The 14,877-nt window shown below is 57.5% G+C and overlaps 1 protein-coding gene and 7 non-coding genes across 8 annotated transcripts; 4 read left to right on the forward strand and 4 right to left on the reverse strand.

Moving 5' to 3' along the window:
• Positions 1–1,252: 1,252 nt before the first annotated feature.
• Positions 1,253–5,312, reverse strand: LOC119878997 (basic proline-rich protein-like; the record flags this gene model as incomplete). Its single annotated transcript, XM_038589503.1, has 6 exons — positions 1,253–1,681; positions 2,297–3,620; positions 3,676–3,842; positions 4,210–4,409; positions 4,676–4,898; positions 5,011–5,312. Coding segments are annotated over 6 exons (2,645 nt in total), but the record flags the coding sequence as incomplete, so codon positions are not given.
• TRNAG-GCC lies at positions 2,224–2,294 on the reverse strand. The gene has a single exon. It is a non-coding gene; the product is annotated as a tRNA-Gly (tRNA).
• Positions 3,804–3,886, reverse strand: TRNAL-CAG. Its single transcript has one exon. It is a non-coding gene; the product is annotated as a tRNA-Leu (tRNA).
• Positions 4,475–4,546, forward strand: TRNAD-GUC. The gene has a single exon. It is a non-coding gene; the product is annotated as a tRNA-Asp (tRNA).
• A 7-nt stretch (positions 5,313–5,319) lies between the features above and the next one.
• Positions 5,320–5,391, forward strand: TRNAG-UCC. Its single transcript has one exon. It is a non-coding gene; the product is annotated as a tRNA-Gly (tRNA).
• Positions 5,392–7,596: 2,205 nt separating this feature from the next.
• Positions 7,597–7,670, forward strand: TRNAN-GUU. The gene has a single exon. It is a non-coding gene; the product is annotated as a tRNA-Asn (tRNA).
• A 5,916-nt stretch (positions 7,671–13,586) lies between these two features.
• On the forward strand, positions 13,587–13,658 carry TRNAE-UUC. The gene has a single exon. It is a non-coding gene; the product is annotated as a tRNA-Glu (tRNA).
• A 576-nt stretch (positions 13,659–14,234) lies between these two features.
• Positions 14,235–14,306, reverse strand: TRNAE-UUC. The gene has a single exon. It is a non-coding gene; the product is annotated as a tRNA-Glu (tRNA).
• Between the last annotated feature and the right edge of the window lie 571 nt (positions 14,307–14,877).

The raw sequence follows: 14,877 nt of genomic DNA on the forward strand, positions 1-14,877 counted from the left end.
CGTGGAGTGAGGGCCCGGGACGTGTGGCGCCGGCGGGCACTGGCCGAGAGTGGGGCTGGCCACTGAGGCAGGGTGTCTGCGGGGGCTCGGGTGCGGCAGGGCACCCTGCCCGGCGCCTCTCCTGCACCTGTGCACCTGTGCGGGCGGGCGAGCTGTGAGGTAGGGGACGGGACACGCTGGGCGTGTGCCTGAGGAGCCTGTGGGAGACCGGGACTGCCGGCCTTGAGTGTAGGACGTGGGTGTGGGGTCCAAGGGGTCGGTGGTAGATGGAGGGTTTGAGCCTGGAGGCTGGAAGGAGCGGCACGTGGCACGTGGGGGTGGGTGGCGGTGGGGAGTGGGTCCCGGTGCCAGAGGGCTGGGAGACCCCGTGGTGGCGGTGGACGGCGGCGGGAGAGGTGCCGGGAGGCCGCTGGGCTGCGCTGGGCTGCGCTGGGCTGCGCTGGGCTGCGCTGCAGGGTGGCCGGGCAGACGAGAGCGGGTGAGCGAGCGAGCGAGCGAGCGAGCGAGCGAGGTGCAGGGGCGGGGGTGGCAAGCAGGCAGCTGCGCGGCGGCCGGGCGAGGCAAAGAGAAGAGAGAGGGAGGGAGGGAGGGACCGGGTGTCGGAGCTGTTCCCACGGGGTGAGGAATTCCACCGCCCCGGAGATGACCATTCCCCGTCATCGTCATGGGGACCACCAGCCACGTCTCAGGTGTCAGGTGTCGTCCTGGGCTTGAGATTCAGGGAGGCCAAAGGGACAGACGCAACGCACGATCATCGACAAATGAGGACTGGGAAAGGAGGGCACGGGGAGGCGGGTGACAGGGGTGGGGTCGTTCGGGCAAGAGGGGCTGGTGGGGGTGGAGGGGCCAGCGGCGCTGGTACTCGTGTTGCTGCTGCTGCTGCGCGCCGCTGCCTCCCGCCGCCGGTGATGGTGGTGGCGAACTTTGGCGCTGTTGGTGACGGCGTCCCCCGGGGCCCCGGTGTAACGGTGGACTCGGTGAGCGATGGGGGTCGGGGGTCCGGGAAGGCCTTCGGTGCCGCCGCCGGCGATGCCCTTGCCCGTGCGCTGGCCTCGGTCCTGCTGCTGCTGCTATCGCGGTGGTGGTGTGCTGGTGGTCCTGGGGCTTGGTGGCGACTCGGTGCTGGTGGGGTGGTGGTGAGGGAGGGTGGAGGACTTCAAGGCCGTGGGCCATGCTACCCGTGCCGGTGTGCTGATGGTGGCCTCGGTGGTGGCGGTGACCGCGGAGGACTTCAGTCTGTTGGCGATCATGCCTACGCTGGCCTGCTGGCGGTGGGCACGTCCCGCTGCTGCTGCTGCTGCTGCTGCTGCTGCTGCTGGTACAACTGCTTCTGGCATGGTGGTGGTAGTCCTGGTGCTGGTGCTGGTGCTGGTGCTGGTGTGGGGATGGTGGTCCTGGGGGTTGGTGGTGGACCAAGTGCTGCGGGGGTCGTGGAGGCCGGGCGAGGGGGGGAGGTGACCTCCGTGCCCTTGGCCGTGATGCCCATGCTGGTGCGCCGCCGTTCGTGGACCCGACGTGCTGGTGACAGCCGTGGCGGTGGCGCTGTCCCTCGAGGCTGGGTGTGCTGGCGCCGGTGCTGGCTAGGCTGCATGGACCTGGTGCTCGCGGTGACTTTAGCAGTGGGGAGTGGCCCGTGTTTGAAGGAGACCGCGGCCAGGTGGCCATAGAGAGCATCCCGGGGCTGCCAACGGGAGGATGTCGGGCCGTGAAACGGGGCTCCCTGGCGCGCTCCAAGGAGTGGCTGAGGGCCCCTCCAGAGGAGGGGTGGCAAGATGGTTGGTGGTCGGTCGACGTGCAAAGAGAGGAGGGTTTGGGGAGTGTGGGTAGAATGAGCCATTGAGGGAGGGAATGTGAAAAGCATGCAGGTGGGCTGTGCCCGGGCGGGCGCGGGCGGTGCTTGGAAGCATTGCTTGAAGTGACGTGGGTGAGCGAAGCGCCGTCCGGGTCAGGGTCATGGAGAGAAAAAGGGCAAGGACAACGTGGGGCCGGGCAAGGGACCTGGGCCACGTCGGGCGGCAGGGGGCGGGCAGCCGGGTGGAGCGTGGCGGCCAGGGCTGGCGGCCACGGGCGAGAGACCAGAACAGACAAGTCGGCAGGGGGAAGCGGGGCGGGGCAGGAGGGCAGGGCCCCCGGCGTGAGCACAGCTGGTTCAGGCTCAGGCCCTGTGGCTTGAGCGCGTGCGCGAGGAAGCCGGGCGCGCGCGGCCAAAAGGGGGCGGCGCGCTGCATGGGCCGGGAATCGAACCCGGGCCTCCCGCGTGGCAGGCGAGAATTCTACCACTGAACCACCCATGCACCGGTGGCGGCGGCCACCAGACGGCTTCCCCAGCGGCGCTCGTCGTCGTCCCGGCACGGCCAGTGGTGAGCACCCGCTGCGCGGGGGCGGGCGGCGGGCCCGCGGTCTGCAAGACAGGCTCCGCGCCCGTGCAGATGCGCCGAGGGCTCGGGCTCGGGCTCGGGCTCGGGCTCGGGCCGGCGCGCGGCGCCCACGGTCCCAGCGAGGCCCCGAGGCGGACTCGGCTCACCCTGCGCCCTCTCCCTGGGGGGGGGCCGCCGCCAGACACTGTCCTGCCGGGAGGAGCAGCCTGGCCAAGCCTGACCCGCGCCCGATTCCCAGGCAGCGCGGGGCGTCTGTGGCCGGCGCAGCTCAGCGCGGACCTTCCCTTCCCTCCCGGCGCCCCCCCGAAGGCCCATGGGCGGATGGCTCTCCGGCCTGCAGTGCGCGCCGGCGGGGGCCGGCTGGGCCCGGAGCTCGGATTGTGTGCGCTCCCGGGGTGCCGCGGGGTGGGGGGGGGGGTGTGGGTGCGCGTGTGTGCGTGTCGGCGTCGGTGTCGTCGTCGGAGATGGGGGCCGCCGAGTAGCGCCCAAGCCAAGAGGCCAAAGAAAGGCGTGTGAGCTCTGCCCGCAGCTCTCCGTCGGGGCCGGCTGGGCTGCGGTGGGGGTGAGGCCGGCAGGTGCGCTTGGGCGGAGCGGCCGCCGGCTGGCTGGCTGGCGGGCGGCGCGGTGAGGGAGCGCGCTGGCGTCCTGGAGCCCCGGCCCGCAGCGGCTTCCGGCGCGGAGGGGGCCCGGGGAGGCAGGGCTGCCTTGCGCTCAGGGCTCCCCGGAGCCACCACGGCGGGGTGGACCCCACCCCGCCCCCCCGGGCCAGGCCCAGCGAACGGGGCGGGGGTCCCGTCTCTGGCTGGCGCGCGGAGGGCTCGGCTGCCCGCCTGGCGGGCGTGTGGCCGTGGTGAGGCCTCCGGGTGGCCACGCCTCGTGGGCGCCCCGGGGACGGAGGGGGTGGAGACCACGGAATGAATGGGGGCCGGCGGAAAGGACAGGCCGTGGGGACCCCGCGCTCCCGGCGGGCGGGCGGGGGAGGTGTAGGGCGGGGCTGGAGAGCGAGGAGGCGAGCGAGGCGCGCCCCTCAGTGGGAGCGTGGCCCGGCCCGCGCGGGGCTGCCGGCATTTCGGCCCGCGGCTGGCCTGCAGGGGGCGGCGGCGGGAAGGAAGAGGGCAAACGGAGCCCCCGGAGAGCCGTGCCGCCGACTTGCCGAGTTGCCGAGGCCCGCGGCCGCCGTGGGATGAGGAGGGGGAGAGGCGCGGGAGGTGGCGGGGGAGGGAGGGCGCGGGGGCGCCAAGCCTGTGGCCGGGAGGGCCGAGGCGCTGCAGCTGCGTGGGTCCCGGGCCACGTGTGCCAGGGCGCCGCCAGCCCGCAGCCCGCAGCCCGGCCCGCAGCCCGCAGCGGCGTGTAAGGCGGGACAGACAGGGCGTCGTCCAGGCCCGGGTGCGGAGAGCCCGCGTTGGGCGGGCCAAAAGGTGGGCGTGTCAGGAGTGGGATTCGAACCCACGCCTCCAGGGGAGACTGCGACCTGAACGCAGCGCCTTAGACCGCTCGGCCATCCTGACGGCGGGCCTGGGCGCGCCGCCGCTCGCCTGGCTGGGACCCGGCGCCGACCCCGGAGCTGGCTGGCGGCCGTGTGGGTGGGCGACGGACGGACGGACGGACGGACGGACGGGACTCGCGTCCCGGTCGACGAGGCCAACGGCCCGCCGACTGACTCTGCTGGCGCCGCCGCCCTCGCCGCGGTCCTCGCCGCCGCCCCCTCCCCCTTCCCGGGGCGCACCCTGCTGCCGGCGTCCGCCCCCCGCCGCCCCCCGCCCCCCGCGCCTCCCCCGCCGCCGCGGCCCATCCCCGCGCGGGCCTCCCTCTCTCTCGCAGCCCTGCTTGCCGTGTCGGGCGTCTTCTCCCCCGCCATCCCCGCGCGGCTGGGCGGGGGCGGGGGCGCGGCGGGTCCGGGGGCGCGACGCTCCGAGTCGGGCCGGGGGACTGCTGTGCGCGCTGACGCGGCGGCCGGGGGTCGGGCCGGGTGGGCCTGGCCCGGGGCACGTGGCGCGCCTGGCAGACGGGCGCGGCGGGACGTCGAGGGCCCTGTGGGCGTGGGCAGGCAGGCCCCGCGGGCCGGAAGGGGTCGGCGCCCGGGCCCGCCGCCGCCGTCCTCGTTAGTATAGTGGTGAGTATCCCCGCCTGTCACGCGGGAGACCGGGGTTCGATTCCCCGACGGGGAGGCGAGACACGCCCTCTTTTGGTCGCGGGCGCCGCCGCCGCGCTGCCCAAACGTACGCCGGCCCCAGGGCCCTCCTTGTCCTCCTTCTCCTCCTTCTCCTCCTTGTCCTGCTTCTCCTCCTCCCTCGTGCCTCCGCCCGGCCCCGTGCGGCCAGAGGCGCGGGGCGACCGCGGGGGCCCGTCCTGCCCGCCGTCGACCCGACCCCCCGCACCCCCTGCCCTTCCTCGTCGGGCCCTGGCGCCCTGGCGCCCTGGCGCGTGCGGGCTCGGCCCAGCCCAGCCGGGACCTCCTGACGGGAGGCTGGCCGCCACGGGCTCCTCGCTCACGCGACGGACAGCTGCCCGGCTGCCGGGCTGCCCGTGGAGGTGGCCGTGGGGCCGGGCCGGGCCGACTGTGCGGGCGGGGCGGGGCGGGGCGGGGCGGGCGCGGGTGGCGGGAGGGAAGGGAAGGGAAGGAAGCGCGCGCCGGGGGCAGGGGGCAAGGGGCGGGCTCCCCGGCGGGCAGCCGAGGGCCCGGGAGCCGCAGGGCGGCGAGAGCGCCCCCCAGAGCGGGCGGCGGAGGCGGCGGGCGGTCGTGCCTGCGGAGCAGCCAGGGCTGCGTGGGGTGCGCGGGTGGGCGCCGGGCGGCCGCTGGTGGCGCCCGCGACGGCGCAGAGCTGCGGCCGGCCGGCACGTCGGGGCAGGGCTGCGGCAGGCGGCGGAGGCGGTGGCGAGAGGGCGAGGAGGCGCTGGTGCGGAGCCTGGGCCGGCGTCCGGGGGCGGCCCGGGCTGTGCAGCGTTGGTGGTATAGTGGTGAGCATAGCTGCCTTCCAAGCAGTTGACCCGGGTTCGATTCCCGGCCAACGCAGCTGGCCAACGTTTTGCGCGGCTCCAGGGCCCCGGTGCTCAGGCCCGATGGGAGCCGGGCCGGGCGCGACGCTGAGTGCGTGTTTGTGTGTGTGTGTGAGAGAGAGAGAGAGAGAGAGAGAGGGAGGAGGAGGAGAGGAGGCGCGCAGCGTTTTGACGGCGCGGGGGCGGGCGGTCCGGCCAGGTGGCTCGGCGGGGCCGGCGGGCGGCTGCGCGTGGCCCGGCGGGGGCCCTGGAGGCCAAGCAGAGGCGAGTGGGCGGTAGGGAGGGAGGCGCCGGGTCCAGGGCGCACGGGCCAGGCGCGCAGCCTGACGCTCCCTGGTGGTCTGTGGTTAGGATTCGGCGCTCTCACCGCCGCGGCCCGGGTTCGATTCCCGGTCAGGGAAGCCTTTCTTCTTCCTCTCGCAAGACCGCCGCCGCACACCCCTTTTAGCCCAAGCTCGCTCGTGCGTCTCCCTGGCCCCGAACTGACCGAGGCTGCGCGTGCGCAGTTGGTTTATATTTGGAAGGCTATTTGGGGCTGCTGTGCACCTCCGCCAGGATATACTCCCCCTTTCTCTCACCCTTATGCCAGTTTCCTGTGCGAGTGCTTCTCCAGCCAAATCACACCCGTCCTTTTGTGAAGTCTGCATTCCATTCAGATGTGTATTCTATTACCAGTATGTAACACGTCCATATACTAGGTTTGTCTTTCCCTCCTTCCGTTTCTGTCCTATCTTTGACGACCTTTGGAAGGCTACTCCCTTTGGAAGAATGCTTTTTTTTTCCGTATTCACTCTACTTGTTATTTTGTGGCCGTGCTGGCAGGAATCAAAAATTCCTGTTTTTTTAGGTGATCCTGCAGAACACTCCCCGACTGCTTAGGCATTTAGCCTCTTGTTGTGGGAATGTCCACTCTCATAGTAATACCTATCTATATTCTGAAATTAATGGGTTCTTTAGTATAGGATGTTGATCATAAGACCCTGGTAAGAAAATGTAAAGAGAATCCAAACTCTTTTGGCCCGTGCCCAGTGGTCTGCTGTTACCCCTGTGCGTGTAACTAATTTGGTCTGTGATTTTTTTTTTTTTTTTATGAAAACCTTTGATTCAACCCCAAAGGTGTCCAGGAGGAATCAATGTGTTTCAGTGTTACCTGCTTCAATGTCTAGCATAGAAACTCCGTGCTACTATGTTCTGTTTTATGAAGACGACTTTGATCAGGTTTTAGAAGCAGGATGAACTACCTTGTTTACATTTAGCAAACTCTCCATATTAAGTGTACCAGTATTGGTGTTTTTCTGAGTTTAAGCATTGTAATGGACGATCTGGGCTTCTTTAGCCAGCGTCTCCGAATGGCAGCACATCTACCATGAAATGCCAGAAGTTTTGGTAAAATGCAAATGCCCTTGCTGTTAAAAAAATCCTGAAAAGTTAATGTTCTTACAATTCATAGAACCGGTCAAATTACTTTTATTACTAAAAGTTTATTTCCCTGATTTAGAGTAACTTGCCAGTTTGTTTTCACATTTCAGTGTAAAAATGTATGGTTTACTCATAAATTAGTAATTCTCTATGGAGTTTCCAGAGCCCCTTTGGGCGATGTTTTTGAATCACTATGAAGGGAGTACTGGTAGGTGTTCAATCTACCCTGTATCTCAGGTCTCCAGATGCTGTTTTGCCTCCCCACGGAATATTTAGGACTGCTCGAGAGTCACATTCAGGAGGAACTTTGGACATCACTGTCGTTTTTAGTTAAGTATTTTAATAATGCTGGAACAGCTGGTTTAAAATTCACAAAGAGGTAATGTGACTGATATTCCTAAAAGCTTAGGGAAAGAAGAACATCAGGGTGGTTTCCCAACCTGGGATGTTAGTTCAAATCACCGCAAGCTGTTTCCCCCCGCACTCCCCCTCCCTGTGCCGGTTCCTCTCCCTCCCCCATTCTCAAGTTCCTCCGGTGCTGAATTTGTCTCCTTCTGTGCAGGTCTCAACTTTGGGAGAAAGAAGCAGCCACTGCCTGCTGGTGCCAAGAAATTGGGAAGAAAAGAAGCAAGGACCCTAGTGTCGCACAACTGGGGTGGTTTATGATCTGGCTTTTAGAACCACGCAACTGGGATCTACTTGCAATCTCAAGGTGAAAAAAAAAAAAGGAGTCTCACAGGTATACTAGTGTCTCATTAATAATCTATAAATACGACCTGCAAGAGCAGGCAAAGAAGGCGTAGTCTCTGTGGCGCAATCGGTTAGCGCGTTCGGCTGTTAACCGAAAGGTTGGTGGTTCGATCCCACCCAGGGACGACTGAAGTTTCAGTTTTCCTTTTTTTCCTATTAAACATCAAGTTCCACTTCTAATCCAATATTCTACGAATCAGTTTAGTAAAGAACATCTAGTATGTTTCTCTAGTAAGAGATATTCCCCAGGTCCTGCATCCCATGAGATCAGGAGCTATCTACGGCCAAACTAGAGACACGGTACTTCTTTTCCTTCTGGAAGCTAAACCTTTCATAGCTGTATTTTCTGCAGAATTCCATAGCCAGTGGGCCTCTGCAAATGAGTGGTGCTAATACTAAAATCGGTTAAGGCTCTTTCACATCTGTTTATTCTTGCAGCGAATGCTAAGCTCCTGGAGAAATTCAATGATCCCTGGACAAGTTTAAAAGGGATTGAAGTTTAGCATTTCATGCATTGATGTGCTCTAATTTGTCCTACTACCTACTCATAGTTGGGCAACTGCCCTTATACATAGGGCTACAGTGAAGGTCCTAGAAATAATCTTTTAAGGGCTTTGCCTGTGACTCCCAACTCTTTTCCTTTCGTATTACACTCTTTTGGTGATCCTGTCAACTTTCAAATTTGTGTCTCCAGAACTTCTCCCGAATTCTAAACCCAGCCACGCGTCCACCTGCCTGCCTCATGACCCCTTCCTTAGGGTCATCCTCTTCCTAACTGAGTCCAACTTCTCCCCAGTCCCTAGGCAGGAGTCTTTTCCAGGATTTCCACTCCTAGGGAATTGATGGCAGTGCCATCACCTTTAGGGAAAACAAGCCAGATAGCAACGAGACTTCCTTGACTTCGCCCAGCAAATCCATGGGTCATCAGGTTCTTGCTATTTTAACTTCTTTGCCTTCCCTTCCACTGCCAGTTTCCTTGGGAAGTGGACCCAGCTCAGCCTGAAAAGTCCTGGTTTAGTATGAGGTACGTGTTGCCAGAACTCGGGTTTTGGTTTGTTCCCACTCGAGGGAACTGCAGGGAGCTGGACTCCACTTCAGCTTTTAGAAGAACAAAATCCTGCCTTGTCCCTAGTCTCTGCCTATGTACCTGTTATTCATCTACTTGTTTATGCACACACGCGTTCATTCATCAAAACATATGTTGACAACTGTCATGTGCCGGGCACTCTGCAAGGACCTGCAAATAAAATGATGAGCAGAAAACAGATACAGTTATCATATTTATTCAGTTCATAACTGCTTTCTATAAGGCCTGACGACAAGAACTGTGTGATCCAGTTGTGCTCTCTGGGAGAATTTCTAGTACAAAGGGGGCTCCCTGGTCCCTGATTCTTTCTCCTGCCGTTTACAAAGCTAGGGAGGCTAGAGAGCTATGCCATCCACTTGCCCTGTATTGGCTGAAGGGAATTGGCTTGGGGGATCATCCAAACCTGTTGTGCTGCTGGTTTTCAGGCTCAGGAGAGTAGAGCAGGGCCTTTGGCTGCATAGAGTCAAGCTCCCCAAAGTGCTGCAGTTACCTTGGTGCTTGGCCACAAGTCATTCAATAGGAACTGCCAGTCCATGACTCTACCCGATGTTTCTAGTGTCATGAGTTAGACTTTCTGCTCTCAGGTTGAAGCTTGGTGGTTCACAGTACCAAGTGGTTCACCCAGATTGCTGTCCTTTGAGCCACAAGCTTCGTTCCTTTGCCCCCAGAACTCCCGTGTTCTCCATTCTTTCGTAAGCTCCTTATCTCCTTTCTGAATAATTTCTGGTATACGTGAGGCTCCTTGGGCAGTTTCTTTCTGTCTGTCTGTCTTTTTTTTTTTTTTTTTTTTTCCTTTTTTTTAATCTTAAGCAGCCTCCATGCCCAACGTGGAGCCCAATGATGCGGAGCTCCAACTTATGACCCTGAGATCATGATCTGAGCTGAAATCATGAGTCAGATGCTCAACCAAATAAGCTTGAACAGTTTCTTCTTGGACAAAAGACTTTTGTTGCTCGCTTCGGCAGCACCTATACTAAAACTGCTCAAAAGACTTTTGAGTAAGAAATGCCTGGGTGACTCAGTGATTGAATGTCTGCCTTCAGCTTGGGGCGGGATCCTGGGATCCCGGAGTTCCAGAATCAAGTTCTACATCGGGCTCCCTGCAGGGAGCCCGCTTCTCCCTCTGCCTGTGTCTCTGCCTCTCTCCTCTCTCTCTCTCTCTCTCTCTCTCTCTCTTTCTCGGTGTCTCTCGTGAATAAATAAAATCTTTTTTTTTTTTTAAATAATAAAACTCAGTAACAGAAAAATATAGGAATCTCAAAGGGCTTTGTTGGGGTGGAAGGCAGACAGGATATTGTGAATATTCTGGAAAGCGAATCCAACAACCCAAGGTCTGCTGTATAGCAAGTTAATGGTCATCTATTGTCATCTAGGAATCTGCATTGCTAATGACTTAAGACTTTGTCACAGAGGGGAGAAATTTAAAGACTCAGAAAGTCTCCTTAAAAGAAAATGGTGTGATCACTTCCCTACATTTTCAATTTATGGCACAGGTTAAAATGAAGAGACTTCAGTGAAACTCCAAAAAGTGTATACAAAATTGTTCCACCTTCTTTTTAACAGTTTATTGTTTAACATACAACAACCTGCCCATATTTAAAATAGACAGTATGATGTTTTGACATAGGTACACACTAGTGAAGCCATCATTGTAATCGAAATAATGAATATATCCTTCATCCCCAGAAGTTTCCTTATAGCTTTCGATAAGGCTTCCCTTCTGACCCTCACTAAGTCATGCCCCCCGACCTGTGCATCTTGAGCAAATACTAATCTGCTCATGGTCACTGTAGATTAGTTGGCATTTTCCTTTTTTTTTTCTTTTTCCTTTTTTTGAACATTTATATCCATTTATTTGGGATAGCTGGCATTTTCTAGAGTTTTACGTAAATGGAGCCATATAGTAAGTCCTCTTTTGTTTGGCACCCTGAGACTTTTTAAACTTTCATCATTCTAGCACATGGGTAGTGTTATGTTCATACCCACTAGGATGGCTATCATTTTAAAAATAACAACAAAAGAAAATAAAAAGTGTGAGCAGGAAGGAGAAATTAGAACCACCAAGCATTGCTGGTGAGAATGTACATGACCCAGCAATTTCACTACAAGGTATGTGCCCAAAATAGTTAAAACCAGATACTCAAAACTAGTCCTTGCCCACGAATGTTCAGAGCTGCACTGTTCACAGCAGTCGGAAGGTGGAAACAACCCAAATGTCCATCAGTGGATGAATACATTAACAGCATGTGGCACATACATAGGGTGCAATATTATTCAGCCATAAAAAAAATGAAGTACTGATCCATGCCACAGCTTGGATGAACTCAACAGTACACTAAGTGAAAGAAGCCAGAGACAAATCACATAGTGTGTGATTCCATGCATACGAAATATCTAGAGTTAGTTATCTCCAGAGGAACAGAAAGCAAGCTGATGGCTTCTAGGAGCTGGGAGGAGTGTGTATGAAGGATCGCTTCATGGATGCAGGGCTTTATTTTGGGATGCTGAACATGTTTTGGAACTAGACAGTTAAGGTAGTCACACAGCTTTAAGAATGTACTAAATGCCACTGAATTGTTCACTTTAAAATAGCTAAACTTAAAAAAATAAAAAATAAATAAATAAATAAATAAATAGCTAAACTTAGGGATGCCTGGGTGGCTCAGTGGTTGAGCATCTGCCTTCGGCTCAGGGCGTGACCCTGGAGTCCTGGAATCGAGTCCCGCATCGGGCTCCCTGCATGGAGCCTGCTTCTCTCTCTATGTCTCTGCCTCTGTGTATGTGTATCTCTCATGAATAAATAAATAAATAAAATCTTTTTTAAAAATAATAAAAATAAAATAGCTAAACTTATATGCATAAGTTTAAATTTTAAAAAGATAACTCAGCATGGTCCCTGAAGTCCAGTGGTCCGCAGGTTTGATCATAAGTCAGTATATTGGTGGTTCAAGTCCCCCAGGGGAGGTGTGTTGCTAACCTACTCTTCCCCAGCCCTCCTGCTTCTCTGCCAGAAGGGACTTTTTCCTTCTTAATTCATCCCTGTTTTGTGACCAGATGAGGCATCTTTGCTTTATACCCAGTGAGGGCAAAAGCTCTGAAAAAACAATTACCCTAAACTGAAGCCTACCTAACCAAGGCGGCTTTCTCTTCTGTGTGCTTCATATAAGGAGCCGCTTCTGGGACATTTAATTTTGTGTGTCAACTTGACTGGGTTGTGGGGTGCCCAGATATTTGGTCAAACATGATTTGGAACGTTGCTGTGAGGATGTTTTTGGCTGGGATGAACATTTAAATCAATAGATTGAATAAAGTATATTGCCCTCCCTAACGTGGGTGGGCCTCGCTCAATCAGGTGGTGGCTGGAAGAGACTAAAAATACCACCTGCTCTCTCTCCAGTAAGAGAGAACTATCTGCTGGGTTGCCTTTGAGCAGGGACATCGGGTTCTTCCTGCTTTGGGGCTTTTCCTAGGTCTCCAGCCTGCTGGCCTTGATCTTTGGGCTTGAAATGCAGTAGCAACTCCCGTGGTGCTCAGGCCTTCAGGCTCCAACTGGAACCAAGCCATCAAACCGTCATCCCTCCTGGGTCTCCAGCTTGCCAACCCACTCTGCAGCTTGGGACTCCATAATCACGTGGTCTGCAGAGACAGCTACAGGTGTACAGTATGTCTTCTATTGGTTCCGTTTCTCTGGAGAGCTCTAAGACCCGTCCCACGCGGGTCCCCTCTTCTCCTTCCTCGCATTAAGTCCTAGCAGAAAATCTGAGGGCTCTTCAGATTACAGGAAACGGAAACAGCCTCATCATTTTTTTTTTTAATTGGAAACATGCTACTGAATGCAATTTTAAGGAGAAAATGCATACCTGTTAGCCTACTACCTTCAATCCATGTGGGAGCTGCTGCTAGGGCTGCTGAGGTGAAACACTCCCCAGAGGACTTGTCCATCCTAGAGGGAAAGCCATGGAGGTTAGTACGGGAAAACTGTATGCTTAAGGAATATGCTGGGTAGGAAAAGTTCCAAGCTCATTCCCAAGGGTGCTGTGATTCAACTAGGGTGGGGTCTGGGGAAAGGTTCCTGGTGGGTGGGATGGAGGGATGACTCAGTTTGGGAGAGCATGACCTTGGCTCCAAGGTGTGGGGCGAGGGCCTCTATACAGGAGTGGGCCTGGAAGCTCGGAGAAGTAGGAGCGCCTGGTATTTGTAGCTGTGGGGAATAGTACAAAGGGAAGGCCGCATACCACATTAAATAAAATTTAATATTTTAAATTTCTCAAGCTAGGAAAGAGTAAAATACAATAAGATCTTCCCACCCACCTTGACAAAAGTAGGTCTTAAAGGACCTATGAGGCCAGATGTGTATTTAGAATCCGGTGGACTCAGCTCTGTGCCTGAGCACCGGGCTGGGGGAGGACCCTCCTCTCAATTCTAGCTCCTTCCAGCAGGGAGAGTGGTCTTGCGCACCCGTACGGGCACCTCACCTCCCACTACCAGGCTCTGACCCCTGCAAGCAGCCCTTTTTTGGCCACCTGCTGATCCTTCCCAGCTCACACATGGTGGGGGTGGGGGTGGGTGAGAGGGCATCCTAACCCACCCCTGCAACACTGACCGGGGGGGGGGGGGGGGGGGGGGGGGGGGGGGGGGGGGGGCACTCTAACCAAACTTCAGGCCTTTGCGAGGGTCATTCCGGGTCCCACCTAACAGCATGGCCTAGAGGAGGGGTGCAGCGAAAATGTAGGAAAAATTGTCCTCTTCCCTGGCTTGACTTGTGACAGTCTTTCTTGTGACCTTTCTGCCACTTAAAGTCTCCTTCCAGCCCCTGACCCAAGTGGCAGTCACATCATCCCACCACCCCCCCCCTCAAAACACTTTCCAGACATTTCTAAAGATCTCCAACAGGTGCCTGCATCATTCTCAAGATCCTATTCCAAGAGACGCGGCCCTGGCGTCCCCCACACCCCTCCCTGGTGGTCTAGTGGTTAGGATTCGGCGCTTTCACCGCCGCGGCCCGGGTTCGATTCCCGGTCAGGGAAGCTTGTCCTTTTCCGCCCCACAAGTGGGCGGGGCTCCGGATTCTCGCCCACAGGCCAAGCTCCGGTCGTGTGTATCTGCTATTTTAGTAGGATCGGTCCTCATCTATTTACCATAGTTCCTGTCTTACAGGTAAAGCGAACTAATTACCATATAGAAATATATTCTGGTTTTTACAAAAGACCAAGCAGCAGAGGATCTGGTAAAATCACGTACGTGCGTTGTCTCCACCCCTGGAATGTGACTTAAGGTTTCCCTGAACGTGGGGGGGGGGGGGGGGGACACATGCCTCCATTGCTGGGAGCCTGCCTGCACCAGCCAAACCCTAAGAGCTGTCACAGTCATTTGACACAACTCCCTTGTGTCGGGTAGAAATGTTCTCCTAGGAAAAGAATGACTCCGTATTTTCCAACAAAGGGGGGCCGAGGCAAGTTTGAATCCCCACGAGGACTTTCTCATTCTTCACAGGGCCCTTGTCCCTTCAACACCGGTGACACGACCTGAGGGCCTCGGGAAAGAGCCTCGGTTTAAAACGGAGTCACTCGGAGCAACAGTAGGTGAGCAGAAAGAAAACAGGCTTCCCTGACCGGGAATCGAACCCGGGCCGCGGCGGTGAAAGCGCCGAATCCTAACCACTAGACCACCAGGGAGGAGCGCCTGGTGGGGTCCGGCAGCACCTTGTGACAAAGGATCTTAGGACCCAGTCAAGCCTGCGGTAGAAACTTCAGATGTCTGAAGAGTATCCCGGAAATTTTAAATAATCTTGAACGTGTTCCTCCTAACTGGAGTCCAGAGGGGCAGTGGAGCCTGCGTATGAGCAGAGAAGCTACTGGGAATATTCGTGAACACCGTCCTTGCTGCCATTTGCATGTAGCGTTTGCTAGTTGGTTGCACACAGAATTCCAGAAGGACCCGGGAGGCAGGCAGTGGGCGTCCCAAGACTTGGTGAAGCATGAAGTGAGCCCCTGGCCTCCGTGAGGACCTGCCGGCCCAGAGGCCACACTGGCCAACCCACGCAGAATTTGCTTCCAAGGCAAAAAGGAAAGGCCTTCTAAGAAAAACCAAGGCCAAGGAATGCTCTCCCAGCCTGTCTCAGTGACTTCCGGGTTAGCCAGCCGCTGGGGGGCGGGGGGGGGGGGGGGGCAATGACACAGGAGGAAAAGCAAAGTGAGCACAGGCCAGTGTCTTCTCCTTTCCGTCCTTCCTTCCTTCCTTAGCAGC

This window comes from Canis lupus, unplaced genomic scaffold (genome assembly GCF_011100685.1).
Source record: "Canis lupus familiaris isolate Mischka breed German Shepherd unplaced genomic scaffold, alternate assembly UU_Cfam_GSD_1.0 chrUn_S2201H2401, whole genome shotgun sequence".
Lineage (NCBI taxonomy): Eukaryota > Metazoa > Chordata > Mammalia > Carnivora > Canidae > Canis > Canis lupus.